Raw genomic sequence first — 22772 nt, 5'->3', positions numbered from 1 at the left:
GGTGAATTGTTAGATTACTTGTTAGATATTACTGCACTGTTGGAATTAGAAGCTCAAGAATCTCGCTACACCCACATTAACATCTGCTAACCATGTGTATGTGACCAATCAAATTTGATTTGATTTGATGAGTCAGTCAGGAATGAGTGATTCCCTCAGCTTTATGTAGGTGCCGAGGCTATATGACTGCGCCATCAACTTGATTATTTAGAAGACATCACGTGCTTATATTCAGTCAACACATCTTAAGAATATCATGGAATATAATTGAACATTTCTGTTTCTCTTAGAATAAAAACCTTAATGTAACAACAGTTTTAGTAAGTAATACTGTTGAGTATAAACAAAAAAATATGCAGGACAGTGGAATAGCAATTCTTACACTATTGTTCTCATTTCAATCACCTGCTTCATCCTTCATCAGTTTCTATTTGGTTTATGTCACCCATTCATTGTCACTTAGAGACACATAAGCGTCTTGGGACCCAAAAGCATAATCAGTGCTCTAACTCCCCCTTGCGGTGGTTTGGAGCAATGAAGCAGTGACGCAGGGTACCGTACTAAACCACAAATTACCTCTCAGTCTCGCAGCATAATCTCAAAACTTTTAGTTGAGCAACCACTGTAGCTTACATCGTTTCACAGACACAGTTCCAAAAGAGTGTCACACAGTGGCAGAATAAATTCAACCACAAACATTCAGAAAGTATTCAGACCCTTTCACATGTTCCACATTTTGTGACGTTACAGCCTTATTCTACAATGGATTAAATATGCACAATATATGACAATGCAAAAACCGTGTTTAGCGTGTCTGGCAAGACGCCGGTGTCCGCGACGTGGCTGGTTTTCCTTTTATAGTCCGTGATTGATTGTAAACCCTGCCACATACGGTGGTCCGTCCTTTAAAAGTTGCAACGTACTGCAGCACAGCTTGTGTAGTGCCGCAGTATTCTATGGCACGTTATTTAAGTGCCAACCACTGGTACCATTATTGCTAGTTAGTGCTAGTTTGACCAATAGATTACATTTTTGAGAAGCATTTGATAGCCTTCAATAGTGGCTGTACTAGAGAATTTAAAACCTTGTTTTGTAAGAACATAGTATATGGGACTGATATTAAGATTGATTAATATTATGGTGTTTCTATTCCAAGAAAAACCCTCTGGGTTTCCGTTAGGGTGGAATGGAAAATATGGCGCTGTACAACGTGATGGTTGGGAGTAGGCTACAGTGGTGGGCTGTTTAGCTAAGGAATCCCTGTGTCATGCGCCGGCACTGGGAGACCGGGGTTCAATTCCTCGACGGGGAGGAAGGAGTAGGCTGTCCTTGTAAATAATAATTTTTTCTTAACTGACTTGCCTAGTTAAATAAAGGTTATACTAAGAGCATAACATTTCTATATCATAATTGTAGTCTAACCAATACCCAAGCGGAGATTCAGTCAAAATAAAAATATAATTGATTTATCAAGACCAGTCCCCATGCTTGTTTTAGAGCACCGCAAAACGGTGCTAAAGTAGTTGTAGGCTAATGCTTCAAATCCTATTGCTTCTAACTTCAATATACTCTTTAAATAAATAAGACCTACACCACTTTTAACAGCACATTACTCAACACTAGTGAGACTCATGTCGCTTACGATAGGCCTACAGTATATATCGAAAAATATGACGTGACTCTCCACCAATAACTACATATAGAGGATTGGAGGTTTATAAATTAAAACCAAAAGCCGCCTCATGGGTCTCCCAGCACGGGTATCTGTAGCAACACAGTTTGAATTGCGATACGGTGACTTAGACAGCTATGCCACAGGGGAGGCCCCATCCACAAAGTATCAAAATACTGAGATGTGTTGGTAAAGGTATATTGTCCTGCTAATAGGCCATAATGGGCTATTATAAAACTGTACATGGTGTCCAGGTCAGGTTGACAAAAACATTTCTTTATTAAAGACTACCAGAAAGAATGTCGGTACTTATTTATTTTGATCCAAAGCCATGAATGAGTGAGTCACTCAGCTTTATGTAGGTGCCGGCTATATGACTGTGCCATCAACTTGATAATATATAACGATATTTTGGAGGTTATTTTGGAGGTTTTCAAAAAAGATTAATTGAGCGATTGTAATCTGAATAAAGGCCCAAATAATATTTGAAAAGTCCAAAATATGTATTTTTGTTTTTAGAGGGCGAGGAACACTGGGCCAATTGTGCACCTGCCTATGGGACTCCCAATCACGGTTGGATGTGATACATAATAATAATAATACTTAACTTAGAGCCTAACTTAGAAATACATTTGATGATAGAATTTTCCCCCTGCCCTCCATCTAGGCAAGTATATTGTCCAGCTACCTGCTAGAACAGCGGGAATGTTTCACTAGTCAGCGCCATTATTAGTGCAATGCCCCTAAAAGTTTTGCAGTGGATACAGCTGGAGAACTGCAAGGCAATCCCATTGTGCGCCACTCGAGAGCCATGACCAATATATATTGTCCTCCAGATATAATATATCTGTGAGAATATTCAAGGGGCTTATATATAATTCTAAATTAATATCAATGATAATCACTGTGTTATAAATAACAATATTTTGGAGATGATTTCGTTATTTCCAAATAACATAAAATGAGCAAGAAAAAGGCCATTCTTGAATATGGGGTGAGACATTGTTACTAATTTGTAAATAAAGCCAGTTTGTTATTTAGAATTATTTATTTCTGTTTTTAGAAGGAGAGAAACCAAAAACCTACAGTCATCTCATAGGTCTCCCTGTCAAGGACAGCACGGGTATTGAACCAGCATTTGTAGCAACACAGCTTGCACTGCTATGCAGTGTCTTAGACTTTGCACCACTCAGGCGCTGTACGACATGACCGGTCGGGAGTGGACTACAGTACTACAGTAAGAGCAAAATAATCCTAACAAAACAAATGAATAAAAATCTTAGTTTTAGTAAGTAACACTGAAGTCGTACACAATTATCATTTTCATTTTTCATTTTCTATTTAGGTTTATATCATCCATTCATTGTCAGCTAGAAACACAGTAGGACCCAAAAGTATAATCAGTGCTCTAACTCCCCCGTGTTGCGCTGGTCTGGAGCAATGAAGTGGTGACGCAGGGTACCGTACTAAACCACAAATTACCTCTAAGTACCGCAGCATAATCACAAAACTGTTAGTGGAGCAACCACTGTACGTCTCGTGTCTGAGCCATTGAGTTGCGAATCCACTTTGTCTCGATATTGACCTTTTGGCTGTTTGATTGCCTTGCGGAGGGAACGACTACCGTGTTTGTATCCTGCCATACTTTGCCGTGGTTAAATGCGGTGCTTCGTGCTTTCAGTTTTGCGCGAATGCTGCCATCTATTCACCTGCACTTCACAGAGTTGTGAAGGTGTACATTGATCTTGATGCGCCTTTTCAATAAATATCCAAGGTCTTATTCTAATGACATGATGATTAATGCTTGAAGAAATATTCTCGCTCTTATCCATAATATTCTTATCATGTCGACTAGCCTACCCGCACAGCCTACACCCTCTTCTGTATTTGTGAGCCTTTGGCTAGAGCACATGTGCCAAGACCAGAGCATACACATTTGCTATATAACCCAACAGTTTTTGTGACAAAACTATTAATAGAGTTGAAAATACGACTTTTTTCCGCAATAAGTCCGTTTTGTGGAAACACACCACTGGTGGGAAAATGTGCGTTTTAGAATATTTGCATTAACATTTGTCGCCAATTGGATGGAATCCTAGCTACTCATCATCTTACGGCGAAGATGACAACACAAACCGTTTCAACTTCAACATTTCAACAACATCAACAATATACCTAGTCTAATACATTAGCAATTTAAAAACACCAAAAACAATTCAGTCCAATCAATCAGTGTGTGTGTGTGTGTGTGTGCGTGTGCGCGCAAGAGAAAAGAGAAAAAAACATGTTGATTTACCCTACTTGCAGAAGAATACCATCCTCTTCTCTTTCATGCTAAAAAATGGTCAATGACTCTGTAATACAGTAGCCAACTCCGCTGGACTTAAGTTCATGCAGTACACCCTCTTCCATTTAATATTTTTTGTCTCTCTTGTCCACAACGATTGTGTATGTAGGTTTTTAATCCTTTTCAGACAGGGAAATGACCTTTCAGCTGATGTACTTGTAACATGAACTCCTTCAGTTTCTGTTTCAGAGCACTGCTCTGGAACGATTTCATATTTATCCCAGCCTGGCTCAATATTGATCTAATCAAAAACCATGTCCAATGATCTCTGGCCTTCGTGCACAGCATGCACTGCTCTACTTTTGAAGTTCCAAGGAGTGGCACAACCTCCCTGTACCTGAATGGTATTGTCAATCTCAGTTTGTCAATCTCAATTGTCAATGCTTGTCTTTTTGCATGACCGGGTAAAAAAGTTATGAAAACTGTCCATGGATGCAAAAAAACAACTATTGCTTGTCCCCTGTCATAAAACTAAATGTACTTTGTGGGCATAACAATGTCTGAACAGGGCATATTGACAGTGGCTTTTCACGAGCGCCTGAACCCCACTCTTGCAGCACGCCCCATTGTAAGTCTGGCAGATGAGTTTGGCTGCTCGGTTGTATTTGCCAATAGTTTGCATTACAACAGCAGTGATGGCCTCTGCATTTCTCTCTGCACTTACAACTAAAAACCCCAGGAATCTCTAGCAGATAACACCCTTATTTATCATTGACATAGCGTGTTATGATTGTCAATTGACATTTGAGGGATATGTCTGTGGTGTCATCCTCCTGACTGCTATGAGGATGACACCATGGGAGTGTGAAACACTGCAAATGCTTTGACAAGTTCACACAAAATTGTTGCTGACTCATCGTGTTCCCTGAAGGCTTGCTCCTGCTTTCCCAAGTACATTCAGAATGTCTCTGTTTGTTGTGCCTCATTGTTCCGGACTCGACCAACGAGCTTTAGTTTCAGGCTTGCCATAATGTGGTTTTTTAGACTTTCTATGTCGGTTAAGGGAACTGCCCAGGTTTGCAAGATCAGAATAACTGGGGGGGCTTGAGGGTTGTTGAGTGAACATGTGTTCTTGTCAAATAGAATATACTGTGTCCATGAATGCCAGCCACTGACAGAAACTGATTGCTTTGGATATATTTAGATTATCAAGGTGGTAAAACTATTTATTTCAACACAAACCTCTGAATATCCAGGAAAATAGTACAGAGAAAATTATACAAACAGCAACACATTCCCAGTTTATTAAAAAACAAAAGATATAACATTTATTGGGCTGAACGTGAGTTGAGTCTAAAATAAAATGTCAGAAAAACACGCTCATAAAAATATACAGAATGCTCAAGAGGGGTTGTTAGGTGCAGGGACATTTTGTTTTTAAACTAGGGATATTTGTCCAAACTCAAACAGTGGAGAACAAACCAGAGACCCTACCTCCCGGGTAGAAGTCTTTTAAACATTTATTTAACTCCTTTCTCCTCCTCCATCTCTCCCTCTCCTTCCGGTGCCCAATTTGTTTTGAATGTGTCAGGATGATGACACGATGTCCAGAAAGTACAACGTTTTCCAAACCTATTAATGTGAATGGCAAGGTCCCCTTGTCTGAGCTTCTTCTTTCTCTTCTCCCTCTCTCCTTCCCATATCTAAAACTAACTTTCATTCCGGTGATCAAAGTGTACCAGCGTACGACACGGCGCTCCCCAAGGATTTGCCGTTGCACGGCCTCTGAAAGGAGGTGACCGCTAAGAAGTACATTTGTCTCTCAAGCAAATAGGTCTTTATGAATAAGTTATTACTGATTATGACTTCAATGCCAAGGAGTAGGAGTGGCCTGGGGAAGTGGGCGGGTGAGTTTAGGGTTGGGATAGAGACTGGGGTTGTTCTTAGTGTATAAAATAAACAATCCTTTGATGACCAGCAACTATATTCCCGATATTTCATCTGGTTTTCCTTACTCGTTGGGAGCCCCAGTTGACAGATGCTTCAATGCTTCTAACTTCGAGGAATGTTTGGTGATCAATGTATATTTCATTTTGGTTGTTTGTTTTTCCCCATGTAAAACGGAAATAATTTAACCGTTTCCTTTGCAGCTATAGATGCTAACTGAACAGCCCTCCCCCTTTGCACCATGCTAAGGCTTGGCTAGCCAGTAGCAGCCTTGTGGATCTGTCTTGGGAAGGGTATTTATGCTTTGGCTATGCTAGCGGTACGTCCTTGCATCACCCATCACTTAAACTACAGGCACTTAGGGTATACGGTATATAATGCTGATACAGCTATACCGATACAGCAAATGGATATTGTGACTGGTCGGCAGTTGGGGTCATTAAAGAAATTCATATTCACGACGGAGACCTTATTTAACTTTCCAATTGATTTTACTCTAACACCCATTCAACATGCACAGTAAATGTATGGTTCTTTACAGTTCATCATATGGGCTTTGAGTAATTTGAGGCTAAACATTTATTCGCCGGCATCACGGAGTGTTGTTTGGCCTATGTAATGCATTCATTACACACAGGGCCATCCCAGACGATAAAGAACTCAATTGGAATACTACTTTCCTCTAAATTGCTTTGACTAAAAAGCTTTGGCGTAATGCAACGCCGACTGTCATGAGGCATTTAAGTACATAGACCTCATAGAGCTGACTACAACAGATAACATAATCCATTAGCTATGGGTGTCTATTCTACTGACAGCGAAGCTAATAAAAATCTTTAGATTTTGGCGCATAAAGTCCACATATATAGAAATGACCTGACAATTTGCTATTTTAATATAGACGGCCATATTTGAATATGGAGTGGATGGAGTCGAAGTGAAATGCAATCAGTCGGCTCTGTGTGTGTAATCCTGACCAGGGGCAGAGAAGAGGATGAGGATCTCTACATTAATGAGTTATCAAAGCCTGGGCAGATGGAGGACGAGCTAACAGTCTTAGTCATTAATTGAGTGACTTACTAATAAGACCAATAAAGCAAGACTAATGGGTGTGGGGTTGCAAGCATCATCGCATAAGCTTAGAGATCAAATTACGTGTGTGTGTGTGTGTGTGTGTGTGTGTGTGTGTGTGTGTGTGTGTGTGTGTGTGTGTGTGTGTGTGTGTGTGTGTGTGTGTGTGTGTGTGTGTGTGTGTGTGTGTGTGTGTGTGTGTGTGTGTGTGTGTGTGTGTGCGTGTGTGTACATTCGTGGGTGTGTGTATGCGTGCAAGTGTGTTTCTCTGTTTGCGTGACCGGGTGTGTGTGTGTCCCATCTTTTCAGGGCCATTGGCTCGATCTCAAAAGTATGTTAATGATGATAATAATGATGGGGCCGGTAATATGATGCTTCTCCTCCCACGCCCCTGTGACTGCTGCATCATCCTCCGCAGCTGCTACAGCTGCTCCACTCTTCTAACACAAACGCACGCGTGTAGTACAGTACACACACACAAACATATTGCTATGGATACTGGCTCTCAATGATTAAGTCGCTGATATTCACACTGTAGGCACTATTCAATCTAAACTAGTCACCAGATTTCATTGCATTTGAATTGTAATTTCCTCAGTGAGGAAGAAATTATAATAATGCGCCTCAAAGACTAACAAGTTAGTGTACTTGTACCCCATAAGTTCCTGACACCATTCCATTAGAAGCTGGCACATGCTGAAACAGACGGTGGATGAACACATAGGCTGCCCAAAGTTCTGTTGTGCTACAGTGATAGTGTTAGTGTTAACATTTAAATGAGATACAAAATCTACAATATCTATGTGTGTGTGTGTGTGTGTGCGCGTGCGTGCGTGCGTGCGTGCAACAGAACAGCTCTATTCCAGAACAGCTCTATTCCATTCTATTCTATACCGCTACGTATGAAGCAATGTATTGGACATTATATTTAGTATGCTAGCATGGAGAATCAAACACACTCCTTGGACTGGGCCAGCTCGTGTGTATAGGAGCAGAACCTGCTTGGAGAGGATGTACTACTAGGCTACACTGTGTATAGGGTCAGGGAAGAGGAGTAAACAAGTCAGGAAAATGATTGAATTGAATAAGAACCTGAAAGGGGAAAAGCCGACACTGCAAAACGTGAAACCTATCTTAATGCATCTTATTTCAGGATTTTTTTCTTAATAAGACGAAATATATTGAAATAAGATCAGTTTCACTTTTTGTATTCAGCCTTTAAAATGTTTTTAAATAACTCAATTATCTGCCAATGACGTTGGTACGAAATAAAACTCACATTTTAAGTCAATCGATATCAGATATTTAGGCTTGCTTAGATTTCACAGTGTAGTGGCCCATGTTCAGTATAGGGTATGCATGAGACCTGGGATGTTCAGGGAATGGCTCAGAAAGCTCATAAGTCTACATCTCCACAACACAAGGCAGAGTACAGAGGGAAGGCCTCAGTGTTACCACAGCCTGTGTCCCGATTAAGTCCTAGTTAAAAGTATTCTGCTCCTGCTATGGCTCCATATTGAAGATATTGTGGGCTGCATCCTAAAGAGCACCTTATTCCATATATAGTGCACTTCTATTTATAGTTCAATTGGGTTGAGATCTGGTGACTGACACACACGCACTCACACACGCACGCACACCATATACAGTGCATTCAGAACGTATTCAGACCCCTTCCCTTTTTCCACATTTTGTTACGTTACAGCCTTCTTCTAAAATTGATTAGAAAAAAAACACTCATCAATCTACTCACAATACCCCATAATGAAAATGTATACAAAATAAAAAACATAAATACTTTATTTACATAAGTATTCAGACCCTTTGCTATGAGACTCGAAATTGAGACAGGATTGTGTCGAAGCACAGATCTGGGGAAGGTTACCAAAGAATGTCTGCAGCGTTGAAGGTCCCCAAGAACACAGTGGCCTCCATCATTCTTAAGTGGAAGAAATGTGGAACCACCAAGACTTAGAGCTAGCCGTCCAGGCCAAACTGAGCAGTCGGGAGAGAAGGTCCTTGGTCAGGGAGGTGACCAAGAACCGAATGGTCACTCTGACAGAGTTCCTCTGTGGAGATGGGAGAACCTGCAGCACTCCACCAATCAGGCCTTAATGGTAGAGTGGCGAGACGGAAGCCACTCTTCAGTTAAAGGCACATAACAGCCCGCTTGGAGTTTGCCAAAAGGCATCTAAAGGACTCTCAGACCATGAGAAACAAGATTCTCTGGTCTGATGAAACCAAGATTGAACTCTTTGGCCCGTTTTTTCAGCGGCAGGGACTGGGAGATTAGACAGGATTGAGGGAAAGATGAACGGAGCAAAGTACATAGAGATCCTTGATGAAAACCTGTTCCAGAGCACTCAGGACCTCATACTGGGGTGAAGGTTCACCTTCCAACAGGACAACGACCCTAAGGACACAGCCAAGACATCGGGACAAGTCTCTGCATGTCCATGAGTGGCCCTGTGGCATGACTCTCTCCTTGGTGGGAATCAAAAGGAGACTTTGCCAGAACTCCAACATCCAAAAGTAAATAATGTAACAATATTTCTAACATAAAGAATGTAGGAAATTATTTTGGAGGATCCAAACAATAATCATGTCATATCATTTAGAAATTTGTGACGTCATTACGGATGGTATAACATGATACCTGTAACTCTGAAAGTAGACACGTCCGAGTTACCAGTTTTGCCTCTAAATGTTGTAAAACTTAGATGATTAAATATGAAACTATTTGTGAAAAGATAGCAATGTGACTTTAGCCTTCTAAATGAGATAATTATTTTTCATGTAAACTTTTGCCAAGTCAGTAACCACGCCCATGTGAGCACAGACATCATGGCAACACGATGGAACAATCCTCCAAGGTGAGTACTTAAAAGGACTTGCTGAAGAATGAACATACTAGACCAGAGAACTTAAGGACGCAGTCCACACGTTGAAATGGTTGCAATTTAAATACTGACCAGACAGCGTGGAGCGGGGGCTACACGGCTGACAAATGATTTAAAACTACAACACCAGAAAATGGTAAGACCCTCTGAAACGCTCGATGGGTGAAGAAGATAAAGACTACACATTCACAGTCTGCAGCTGTATATGTTAAATAGTCTAGAAAACTCGACCGAAGACGAGAAAAGAATAACATTTCCCTATCACCACTGTGTGATACATCTCTGATGGATACATTCTAACAAACACTCCAAAACAAAGAAACTACAACTACAAAGGACATTCTGTCCTCTGGTGAACAAATCAGAGACTTCTGTCGAACTACTCCTCATAGACGGACCGGGTGATTTCAACAAAGAGACGACAAAGACATACACACGTAAATATATGTGTTGCATTTCTTTTCTGAATGAGCGGTTGTTCATGTGCAAAGTATTCATTCTCTTCAGCATAGCTTCCACATGTATGTACCAGCCCACTCTCTTTGTCTCTCCCTCTCCTTACATGCCCCTCCCTTTCCATTGTGTAACAAGCCATCATATCGGGTTAGTCCACTAGGGACTTTTCATTGCATTATGTTAGTAATCAATAACCTGTAACGTGTGTTTGTTTATGTATTTCTGTGTGATTATTTAGTTAGTTAGTAAATATATGATTAAGACAATTTATGTATCACTGAATCATCACTTTTAGGCTAAGGTTCGTGCAGATTTACGAGGTCAACGATGTTCATAATGAGACAATTTGTAATTGATGGCTGGGATGATACCGATATATTCTGATCAATTCTTGAGTTAATTCAGGAAACGGTACCTCATTAAACAAACTTTTCCCATGGTGCCCCAGATTCCTAATGAGTTAATTGTTACATAATTCATTTAATCGGGTAATGTTTAAACGTCGGATGTAATTATTCAATGAATAGCCGTCAATCATATTAATGGTAGACACGTCACGACACTAGCCAGACCCCGGACTTGAACCTGATCGAACATCTATGGAGAGACCTGAAAATAGCTGTGCAGCAACACTCCCCATCCAACCTGACAGAACTTGAGGATCTGCAGAGATGAATGGGAGAAACTCTCCAAATACTGTTGTGCCAAGCTTGTAGCGTCATACCCAAGAAGATTCAAGGCTGTATTCACTGCCAAATGTGCTTCAACAAAGTACTGCGTAAAGAGTCTGAATACTTATGTAAATGTGATTTCAGTTTTTTATATTTAATATATTTGCAAACATTTCTAAAAATTCTGTTTTTGCTTTGTCATTATGGGGTATCGTGTGTAGATTGTTGAGTGAAAAAAACAAACATTTTATTCAATTTTAGAATCAGGCTGTAACGTAACAAAATGTGCAAAAAGTGAAGGGGTCTGAATACTTTCCGAATGCACTGTGAACCCCCCTCTATGCTCCTTTGAGAACCCTCTTTCCAAGTCACTGAGGTATCCAGACATGGTAGCCAAAATAATAGGCAACTGGGCATTTTAATACATGACCCTAAGCATGAAGGAAGGTTTTTTGCTTAATTAACTCAAGAACCAGACCTGCGTGGAAGAACCTGCTTTCAATACAATTTGTATCCCTCATTTACTTAAGTGTTTCCTTTATTTTTCGCAGTTACCTGTAGCTTGGTAATTATCTTTTGGGTAGTGATAGTCTACTTTCAACTATTTAGAATATATTGTACATCACGGTTTACGTGATAGTCACTGTAGTTTATGTACTGTGATGGCTAGTTTGTTTTATTTAGCTGCAGAAACCACCCATCTGTGACTTTGTGTAACATTCGCAGTTCACTCATCCTTTAATCTTCTTTCATTTTCTATCTCCATCCCTCCATCTTCCAGCTCGTTTTTTAAATACCCCACCTAGAGTTGTTCCAATTAACGAAACAGTTTTAAGTGAGGCTTTTTTTCTCTCTCATAATCAGCTTTGGTAATGACTTTGGATTATTTCATGTGCAAACCCAATTCCCCTTTCTAATTTACCTTAACGTATCGATTGGTGACCACCGCTGAATACCTGAAGACTTCCTACTGTGTTCAGTCTTTACTATCGCTTTTCCCGTCTCGCCATTCATTTTCCGATGACGTTCAACACACAGACGATAACAAAAAAAAAAAAAAAAAAAAAAAATGTTTTCTGGCATTAGCTGTCAAAACAAAAAATCAAATGTCAGTGAATGTCGCTGTGGGTATAATCGATAAGTTTAAGGATAGGATGTGTAACCATGGAGATAAGCTTGATGCAGGGAGACAGGTAGTTTGTTATGAATGTTCATCTGAAAAGCATTGACATAACAATCTCCATTATTCTGAGAAAAGGTACGTTCAAGAATCATGCATTAGTTCAAAACTAACCTTTTGAATCTACCATCTTATCAACAGCAAATAGGTCTTATGTCAAAGGTAATATCTAGAATTCATGCTATGTCTGAGTTGTACTGTTAAAGTCGGAAGTTTACGTACACTTAGGTTGGGGTCATTAAAACTAGTTTTTCAACCACTCCACAAATTTCTTGTGAACAAACTATAGTTTTGGCAAGTCGGTTAGAACATCTACTTTGTGCATGACGCAAGTTATTTTTCCAACAATTGTTTACAGACAGATTATTTCACTTATAATTCACTGTATCACAATTCCAGTGGGTCAGAAGTTTACATACACTAAGTTGACTGTGCCTTTAAACAGCTTGGAAAAGTTTATCTCCCATAAGTCTTCTTACAAGAGTACAAATAAGGAAACAGATCAAACGGATACATAGACGTTGCCATTGGCGCAAAGCAAGGAACAGCATATAGAGAAGGGAAAAAACAAAAATACATATTTATTGCTATGGCAGTTAGCGGGTAGAGCATGTTTGACCAGGGCTAGTGTAATTGTGTTTACGGTCAGAATTGCTTGTTTATTTAGAGTCCGTTTTTTTGTAATTTTTTGTAAAATCATTTCATATGTAATCTAGCACTCAACTAGAAGCTGGTTTATAATATTTTTCTCAAATGAATTGAATTGTCTTATCAAATTAGGATGACAATGGATTTGATCAACTGCAGATGTAGACCAATATAGCCTATATAGGGCTCTACAACAATGTGCTAAAACACAGTGGTGGATACATTACTGAATAGGGAGGGGAGGCAATGCATCATCACTTACCCTCTGTATTTGATAAGTCCACCATTATGTAAAGTGCACACAGTCAACATGTATACACCCACCACGGGTATCTATATCACCAGTGAATCCAGTATCCTACTCTATTCAGTGCACAGGCACACAAATGAATGAGTGAATATGTGAATGCTGCTCACAGGTCTAAATAACAATTAGAAATGTGGAGCATGATATTCCTTTATCTACTCTCTCTCTCTCTCTCTCTCTCTCTCTCTCTCTCTCTCTCTCTCTTTCTCTGTCTCTCTGTCTCTCTGTCTCTCTGTCTCTCTCTATCTTTGTCTGTGTGTGGCTTTCTCTCGTCCTCTCTCTCTATCCCTTTGTCCTTGTCATCTCACGAGGAGACAGTGACAACGAGTGCTCTCGTCCTTGGGAGCTGAGGCTTCACTATTGACTGGCATGATGAGCTGCTTGTTTCCTTGCTCCTTCCACACGATCTCCGTAATCCCTGTGTCTTAGCCGCCAACACGACACACGTCAGGAAACCATGGGGGGATTCTGAGGGGGGTGTCTGACTGTCGACACTCATTATATCAGACCTTGGAGGAGGAAGAGGGAGCAGGAAGGAGCAGGGCGTGCCAAGACACACACACACAGTCTTGTATAACTAACACAATCCAGTCCCATTCAAAGTCCTATTTTCCCTAACCTCGAATCCTGACCCATACCCTAACCCCAAAACCGAACCTTAACCCTAACCCTAGCTTTTAACCCTAACCCTAAAACGAACCCTAGTTCCTGAACCTAATTCTAACCTTAACCCTAAACCCCCTAGAAATAGCATTTGACCTTGTGGGGACTAACAAAATGTCCCCAGTTGGTAAAATATTTGTTTGTTTACTATTCTACTGGGGACTTATGGTATAGTATAGTTAAACAAGTAAATAAATATAGTTAAACATATCCACACTTACAAACACAAGCACACACACTTTCAAATACACATATGTCGGAAAAGTCGCACAGATACATGCACAGTTGCACATGTACACACATGCACGCACAGTCACACACACAAACACACACGCACGGATGCATGAACACATACACACACACACACACTCTAAGATGAGGTCTGTCATGCATGCGCCACAGGCCCGGGGTGAGAGAACCTTTGTGGGCTCCAAAGGTTGCGTGGTAGTGTCTGCTTCCCCCCTCTCTCTCACCTGGCGTCAGAACATTTTGTGCGAGCGGAGAGCCCCCTACTGTTTTCTCTGTTTTCTCCTCGAGCTCCTCCCCTGACAGCTCGGTGACATTTAAGCCAGTGAAGAGGGCAGATGGTGATATCTGTCGTCTCTCTCTCTCCTGCTTGGGAGACTGGTTCACTGTAGTGTCACCCTCTTATGTTATGGTTCCCCGCCATCTTTGTAAGGTAAAGACTGAAAAAGACTGACGATACACTGCACACTCTAGATGCAAAATACACTCTTAGGTCATCGACCTTAGTCAGGCATAAAAACAAGACGAGCTTGATGCAATATATAGAGAGTCTCAACACAACACACTCACATGCAGTGAACCTCTATAGGAAAACACAAATAATTGATGTGGAATAACAAAGCTATTCTATAAATATTGATGTTTTTGCCATATTTCCAAAGAGAATGACTGGTCTTACTGCAGTGGAATGCACCATCCTGTTACTGTACTGTGTGTGTGATGCAGTGTTATCTTTATTATGTATAATGTTGATTGATGTATTATTGAAATGTGCCATCGCATGTCTCCTTTTAATATTTGTGCAAAGATACTGTACATTGTGTTGATGCAATGATGGTCACATAAGAAAGAAAATATGTTTGTGACAGAGTTTGTGCATTTCAAATGCATTGTTTATTCCATTTCCTATGAAACTATACATTTGATGACGGGATCCAACAGTACTGGAGAAGTATAGTGGCGTCAGGAACTGAATTCTAACTGCCTGTGTGTGTGTGTGTGTGTTTGTGTGTGTGCGCGTGTGTATGCCTGTGTGTGTGTATGCCTGTGTGTGCACGCCTGTGTGTGTGTGTGTGTGCCTGCGTGTGTGTGTGTGTGCCTGGATCCTCATGCCTGTGTGTGTCTTCCCTTTCCCTCTCCAGGAGGCGGTGAAAGAGAACCACAAGAAGAGGGAGATGGAGGAGAAGATCAAGAGAGCCAGACTGGCCAAGGAGAAAGCAGAGCGCGAGAAGCAGGAGCGCCAGCAAAAGAAGAAGCAGCTGATTGACATGAACAAAGGTACGCCACTTCTTCTGTCACTTCTAGAGAGAGAGTTTGAGAGTGTGTGTGCGTGCGTGCGTGTGTGTGTTGAGGGGGGGGGGGGGGTTCTGTGTGTGGGTGGGAGGCTGTGTGGGTGTGTTTATGTGTTTGTGTGTGTTTGAGAGTGTCTGAGAGAGAGGTGTGTTGAGGGGTGCATAGCTTGAGTAAGGGATGCAGCACTGAATGGTTCTTCACACTGAGCTGAACTCTGCAGGGGGGGGGGGGGGGGGGGGTGCATCTTTATCACTGAGAAGAAATCACACACTTTGCACATTCAGATCTACAAAAAAACACCCTAATGTTAGCATGTGTTTTATCCTGTCTCTATTTAATAGCGAACAACAGTTTGGTATAGTATCCATATTCATATGTTTTGTTCAATATTCATATATGTATTATTGATCTCGTTCTGATGATGATTGCTAATAATGATACAACGGGTGGTTCTAATCCTGAATGCTGATTGGTTAAAACCGCATTCCAGCCGGTGTCTATTCCACGAGTTACCACCGGCTAAAGCTCTGACTTTGAAATGCCTATTTACTCTGTTCCATCTGACTGCGCAATCCACTGTCTCATCAGCTCAGCCAGACAATTTTATAAACTTGATCTCCACTGTAAAAAGCATCGAGACATTATCTGACATTTATTTTAGACTAACATTTAGTTTTCAACAGCAGAGTTTCTTATAAACCTTGCTGTCTCTCTATAACATTTGCTACATTATTTCAATATTCAAATTCGATCTCCAGCCGTCCCGTAGTAATGAATGTGTCGGGAATCGGGATGAGAAAATAAGCAGCGTTTCTCAGCCAGTCGAAAACATGAATCAGCTGGCATAATTTTTATGGATATATACAAAGAAATGTAAATTGAAAAAGGTCAAACGAAACGAAGTGTAGCTAGTTTACCATCTTTCCAACTTCAGTTTGAACTGATTGTGTCCTGACGAGATATTACATTTTCTATGCCAGGCGAAATCACGCCTCATTAGCTCGTTGTTATGGATGTCTCCAAATAAATGTCACTAGAAAAACAGCTTAAACAAATGCCAATGCAGCTACTGTTGTTATTCTGGCTGCACTGTTTGACACGACTGTAAGTTAGTCGTAGTTGGCTAGCTAGAACGAACGGCTGGGTTGCATCCATAGATACAGAACAAAAAGACTGAACGACTGGGTCGTGTCTCTGGCAACCGAACCGATAGAACCCTAGATTTGTGTGGGGACTATATCTTGTGGAAGGATGAAATAGTATGAATAAATTAATCAAAATAACTTTTTTAATGAAAATATGTCAATCATTATTTGAATATGTTGGTAACCCGTTATATTAAAGTGCTAATGCCAAGAAGCCGGTGTTTGGAGGATATATTGGCACGGGTGTTGTTCGAGACGAACCGTGCCAATATCCTCCAAACTCCAAACAATGTATTAATATTATCTAATATTAGTCATAGGAGTAGGCTAATAGTCACAGTAGTATTACTACAGTGTTAGACTTTGTCGTACAGAAGAGTATATATTCAAATAGCTACTTAAAAGTCATATATTTGAACCCAGGTACTGTATGAGTAGTACTATTAGAAGACAGTACTTATAGTTGTCCTCCATAGTAGTTGTAGTCAGTATAGTAGCAGTAGTAGCAATAGAAATAGTGACAGTGACAACAAAGCCTAGCAGTTCCATTGTGAATCCCTATTATGTCCCTGTGTTCGTCACTGTGTTGGCTGTTGGGTGTAGCCCAGCTCAGCTCTGCGGGGTGACGAGCAGAGAGTAGGCTGTCGGCCTCCAGTGTCATGGTGGATGTAGGTCACATGTAAAGATGGGATATCAGATCCGCTGGCTTTGTAGAGCAGACAGTTGATAGGGCTGGCACATCACACAGAATAACACAGCCCTTTTTTGGGCTATTAAAACATTTAAAGGTGCAAAAGGCAGAAATCGCTCCGCCATTTCCTGGTTGCTAAAATTGGAATAGTTGTCTAATTTCAGTGTATGTGATGAAACAAAGCAGTGCAGAGAATCATTGCACCACGTTAACCACTCTGAAATACTGTATCTTCACAATTAACCAAAAATATAGTTTTTTTTTAGCTGTTTGAAGCTGGTGTACAAAACTGAAAGTAAAAGATGCAAAAACTAAACTTAAGAATGCTAAGCATGGAAATAGCGCACATAGCACAGATAGCCCTTCTTCGACTTGCTTTCAATGAGAATGACAGATCTATAACTCACATTTCTATGTGCATTTAAGTCGGGGTCGCTCAAAAAGTGACATATTGCAGCTATAACAACCCTGGATGACTAAAATTGAGTTGCAATTATTATTCCGACTTTTTTAACCATAGACGTGTAAGAGAAATGAGAGGGAAATGATTGTAAAAATGTTCACAACATGAAAACGTGATTTATTACAGTTAACAGTAAGTTTTAGAGAGATTTGTAGGAAATAATTTTTTCCCAACTTCCTGGTTTCGATTTGGACATTTCGACTCTGTCCCAGCCAGGTCATTTATACAGTAGTTTATCGTTTTAAATGACTGCCTTTATCTTTCTCATAAACAAAGTACTGTTGGTGAAAACGCTATTGATTATTTCAGACAGCACAGTTATTCAGACATGGCAAAATAGCAATAGAGATCCGTGAGTCTCAGTTCCCTATTACTGAGATGACATTGAGACAGGCAGAATGTTGTGCCTAGAGGCCTTTGGGGGGGCTGGGAACCAGTCGGCGTGGTATTTTTTGTTCTTTTCTGACAAACACACTGGGATTTCTTACAATCCACCAGTTTCAAATGTCACAGCTAGCCGAGGACCTTTCTGTAGCTCTGCCGCGTTCAGCAATGTGACAAGCCGCTCCAAGTCACTCTCCATCACACACTGCTGCCGTAACTCTCTGTGAGATAATTGATGCATGCAAGTATTTCAAACGGTGACCTCTTTGAAAGCGTCACTTTTAATAATCCAGATTCGCTGTCTTCTGAAGATGCCTTGGAAGCCTGTCTCTCTCTCTCTACTCTCTGTCTCTCTTGCTCTCTCACTTTCATTCCCATTCTCTCTGTCTCTCTCTCTCTCTCTCTGTGTTCCTCGCAGTTTCTCTTGGTCTTCCTCCCACCACCCCTCTACCTATCCCTCCCCCTCTATTTCTAAGCAGATAGGGGGAAACAGGTGATATTAAAGATTTCTGCCGGAGCAGGTTTTGATATCTGTTTCAGTCGGAAGACATCATAATACGTTGGGGAATTAAGAAAACATGACAAGGACACGGACAGGTAGCCTGGAGCCTAGGAGATAGCGTGGATACTCTGCCATCCCCGTTACCCAGACTCCTGGTCTCTCTCGACTTAGTGTCTGATCATCCAGACGTTGTAATTCTGAATTCCGAGCCTTTCATGTTTCAAGGACGACGACACCTAGCAGCTTGATATCGTAGGCGGTTGGTGGTTCTGAAACCAATAAGCCAATACGATTAAATCAAAGTCGACTCGTCCCTCTTAGATCGTTTTTTCCCCCGCACATGCTGTACCCTAACTAGGTCCTTTTTGTGAAGAACTGGAAGGGGAACGACAGTTGGGTGATTTTTTTTCTTATCCTGTCTAAATGGGCTTGTGAATGGTGAACTTTGCTGTAATTCATCTTAAAAGGGGGTACAAGGTTAGGTTTTCTATTTAGTGCTCTGTTCAGAACACAGATGTCAGTCTATCTAGTATTTTTCCATTGTATTCATTATTGTTTTATTCTACCCTGCTCGATAGTATCAGCCTTCTTCTCCTACAGATGACAGCTTTGGGTGTGAGAGGCTCCTCGATAGCCTCACTATACACACTAATCACCATTAGGCATCAACAGTTTGCTGGAGTTAGTGAGTTGGATGCCTTGAAACATTTTCATAGAAAGATAAGGAAGTATATGGTTTCAGAGTAAGCTAATCTTTTATTATTCAATACGCTTTATCAATCATATCCAACCTTTTTCAGCATTAATGTTGCAAGAGTGGGGCAGTTGTGCGGAGCTAAAATGTGACCTGTTTCAGGAAAATAGTTGTATGTCGCGGGTCACTACTTTACAGGAGAGCCGTTTGAACTTTAACTTTTTTGAATGAAAATGCGGCCATTTTCTTGGCTAGTTATAGCCTAATGTTAGCTAGCTAATATTGAACCTGGTTGGTTAGCTACCTGCAGATTCATGCAGGGTAGTAACGTCATGAGTTGGGATTATGGTTCATTTTTTAGCTAGCTAGCGAGCTACATATCTTAACAAAAGACTCTACTATGCAAGTAACCATTTTGGGTGTGTTCGTAAATTCAGTCTGACCATCTACTTCGATTTCGGGGTACTCTCATCTGAGTGTGCCAGAGTGCAGAATAACTGATGAATTTACGAACGCTCAACACCCGTTGAATAAACGTCGTCAAAAAAAGCGTAATTAAATTGTTGCCAGCAGCACAGTTACAGTCACCAACGCTCTAGATAACATGAAAACAGCCTAACCACCTCTGCTAGGGCGAGTAAAAGGGTCAGAGTTTGGGTGGGGGTTAAAGCTTAAGAGGGTGTGAATGATCCTGAATGGGTATAGACAAGGAAGAGCTCTCCAGTAGGTACCAAAAAATTCTAAGGTCATTTTCTCAAAAGTGAGGTTACAAGTTTATCAACTTTCAAAGCATAATTACTTTCCCATTGTTCCTCAAATGCAGTGTATGATATACAATTTTCATGCTCTGTGTCTCTGCTTTTATCCAGTGTAAAAAACACAATTTCAAATTTTGCTACATAAGACCCAATCAAGGTGGTCGGCGAAAAATTAGATCTCTTGGCTTGATGTAATATACATTTTCTTGGAAATTAATGCAAAGACCAACTGAAGGCAATAAACAACTTCTCTGGTACAAAACGGCCTATGTGGCATCGATATTAGTCAGAAAAATGTATTTGAGTGTCCAAATTGAATACAAAGTGTAAATAGGATAATGTTTGTCATCAAGTCAGTCTCATACAAAAAGGAGATTCGCGAGATAATTAGGGGAAAAAAATGGAATGGAATGAAGGGTAACGTAACAGTTTTTCACGAGTTCCCCATAACCTGCAGCACCCAAGTAATCAATTCGGAGCGCAGCTGCACGTGAACCAATCGGAATTCCCATGGTCAATTTGGTTTGACATTGAATATCCGTATAGGGCTAGTTATGGACCATCAGTAAATGTACATGAGACAATATTTTAAAATATCAGTAGCTCCAAATTTCAATGACTTAACCTCTATCCAACTATAATATTAAAAGCATTTAATGAGACTACTGTCCCATTTACATCGTCTAATTTAATGATGGTCCCGAACTAGCCCTAGAGGCTGGTTATCCAAAGTTAAACTAACTTTGCCACAGTCTCACACCGGCCGGCTGAAGCTAATTGGCGAAAGAAGTTGGCTAGCTTGCTAGCTAGTCTAGACTAGACTACTTCCAGACACAAGAGACATCCATATCAAAGCACGCCTTCAAGACCCAAATCTTGTTCTCAGTCACATTTCCTAATGAGGAGAATTGAAACTGAGGCTAAATCTGGAAGTTCAGCCCCCCTTTCATTCAAAACTAGGCTCCCCTATCCCAGAATATATGTATCTCTGGTTACAATGCTTGCTTCAATATAATACATTTATAACAAATGTACACTATCATCACCTTCGGTGTATCCAAATATCTTCTCACAGCCAGCTGGGACAAAACGTATGTCCATTATTTTCCTGGAATGACATTCAGGTAACAACCAAAATAAAGGAAACACCAACATATAGTGTCTTAATAGGGTTTTGGGCTAACCTGAGCCGCCAGAACAGCTTCAATGGTCCTAGATTCGACAAGTGTCTGGAACTCTATTGGAGGGATGCACTATTTTTCCATGAGAAATTCCGTAATTTAGTGTTTTGTTGGTGGTGGTGGAAAACGCTGTCTCAGGCTCTGCTCCAGAATCTCCCATAAGTGTTCAGTTGGGTTGAGATCGAGTGAATGAGACACACACACACACATACCCTATGCTCATTTGAGACCCCTCTTTCAAAGACAATGAGATATCTTATTCTAGCCATGGTAGCCAGAATATTGGGAAACTGGGTATTTTTATACATGACCCTAAGCATGATGGAATGTTAATTGCTTAATTAACTCAGGAACAACACCTGTGTGGAAGCATCTGCTTTCAATAGACGTTGTATCCCTCATTTACTCAAGTGTTTCCTTTATTTTGTTAGTTACCTGTGCATTTAAATGTGACTTTTCTACATATTCTTTTCTATGGTTTCATGCATTAATTCATTCCAACATGTGAGGTCTGTTTGATGGATCATACTATGGTGTTTAATGCAATTTCAAGGGGCTATTTTGGTAAAGAGATAGATTTTAAGTCATTTAGCAAATTGATAACTAATCCGCTTCACATGCAAATGATTAACAATGAAATGCATATTTAATGAGAATTTAATTCATTTAGCTTTAAGAGGATGGCGTTGGGTGGTGGTGGTCGGGTGGGGGGAGGGGCGTTGGGTGGTGGTGGTCGGGTGGGGGGAGGGGCTGATGGACAAATGCATTTCGGAAATGGCACACAAAAAAGTCCCCTCCATTGCCCAGGAGTGAAACTTGAGAATGTGCTCTTTTCAGTCAGCGAGTACTTCCTTGAACGCCTGTTATTGATGCCCTTGACAAGGGTCGGGCTAAATCAGTTTTCGTTGTGAAGTATTGGAAATACTAATATGGGAAATTGCTTATGAAATCATTACGTACTTCTCTCCATTTGTTTTAATTTTCCCTAAGTGGATTACCATATTCTCTTGGACTGACCAGATGTTCAGCATTAACCCAAATTGCTTTACCTCGGCTACAAGTGAACAGGCGAGCCAACGCTGCTGTAAAATACAGCCTAAATCCACCCTAATCCTTCCGTCTCTAATGAGATATTTCATCCCAACAGGGTATTTATTATGCTTGCAGATATGAAACAATGTCACAGAGAGTGTGTAGACAGCCTGTAGAGGGAGAGGGAGGGAGGGATAACTATAGGAAAGACTGGACTTGACATTCTAATGGGGGAAAACATCCTTCATTTACAAGTTGATGTCATTGATGTTTCAGCCATCAGAGGGAGCAGGGGGGTGGACAAGTGGGCACTGGTGCCACCCATGCCCGGCTGGCATCAGACAGGGTCAGTGCCCAGGTCTCAGCCAGTGTCCCTGCCCGCACGTGGACAGCGTCACCACAGTCAAATCCACTTAGGTCTGAATGGGGCCTGAAAGCACGTATTACGCTGTTTTGAGCACAATGTGACATGGCATAGGGGACACATTGGAACAATTCAACAACAAGTTAAAAAGTCCTTTGAACATTTCTTATAGTAATAAACCAGGTAAGTTTGAACAACACGGTAAATACAAAGTCAA

The 22772-nt window shown here is 40.8% G+C and overlaps 1 protein-coding gene across 4 annotated transcripts in view; it reads left to right on the top strand.

The window, feature by feature from the left end:
- Positions 1-22772, top strand: part of LOC139580189 (protein diaphanous homolog 2-like) — a 643765-nt gene that overhangs the window by 547044 nt on the left and 73949 nt on the right. For all 4 annotated transcript variants that reach the window (XM_071408766.1, XM_071408767.1, XM_071408768.1 and 1 more), the window contains one exon: positions 15191-15326. In XM_071408766.1, the coding sequence (XP_071264867.1) occupies positions 15191-15326 (136 nt within the window). The remainder of the gene's footprint in view (positions 1-15190; positions 15327-22772) is intronic.

Source organism: Salvelinus alpinus, chromosome 7 (genome assembly GCF_045679555.1).
Source record: "Salvelinus alpinus chromosome 7, SLU_Salpinus.1, whole genome shotgun sequence".
NCBI lineage: Eukaryota > Metazoa > Chordata > Actinopteri > Salmoniformes > Salmonidae > Salvelinus > Salvelinus alpinus.
Note: the sequence above shows the minus strand (reverse complement) of the source record. Positions and strands in the feature narration are given on the sequence as shown.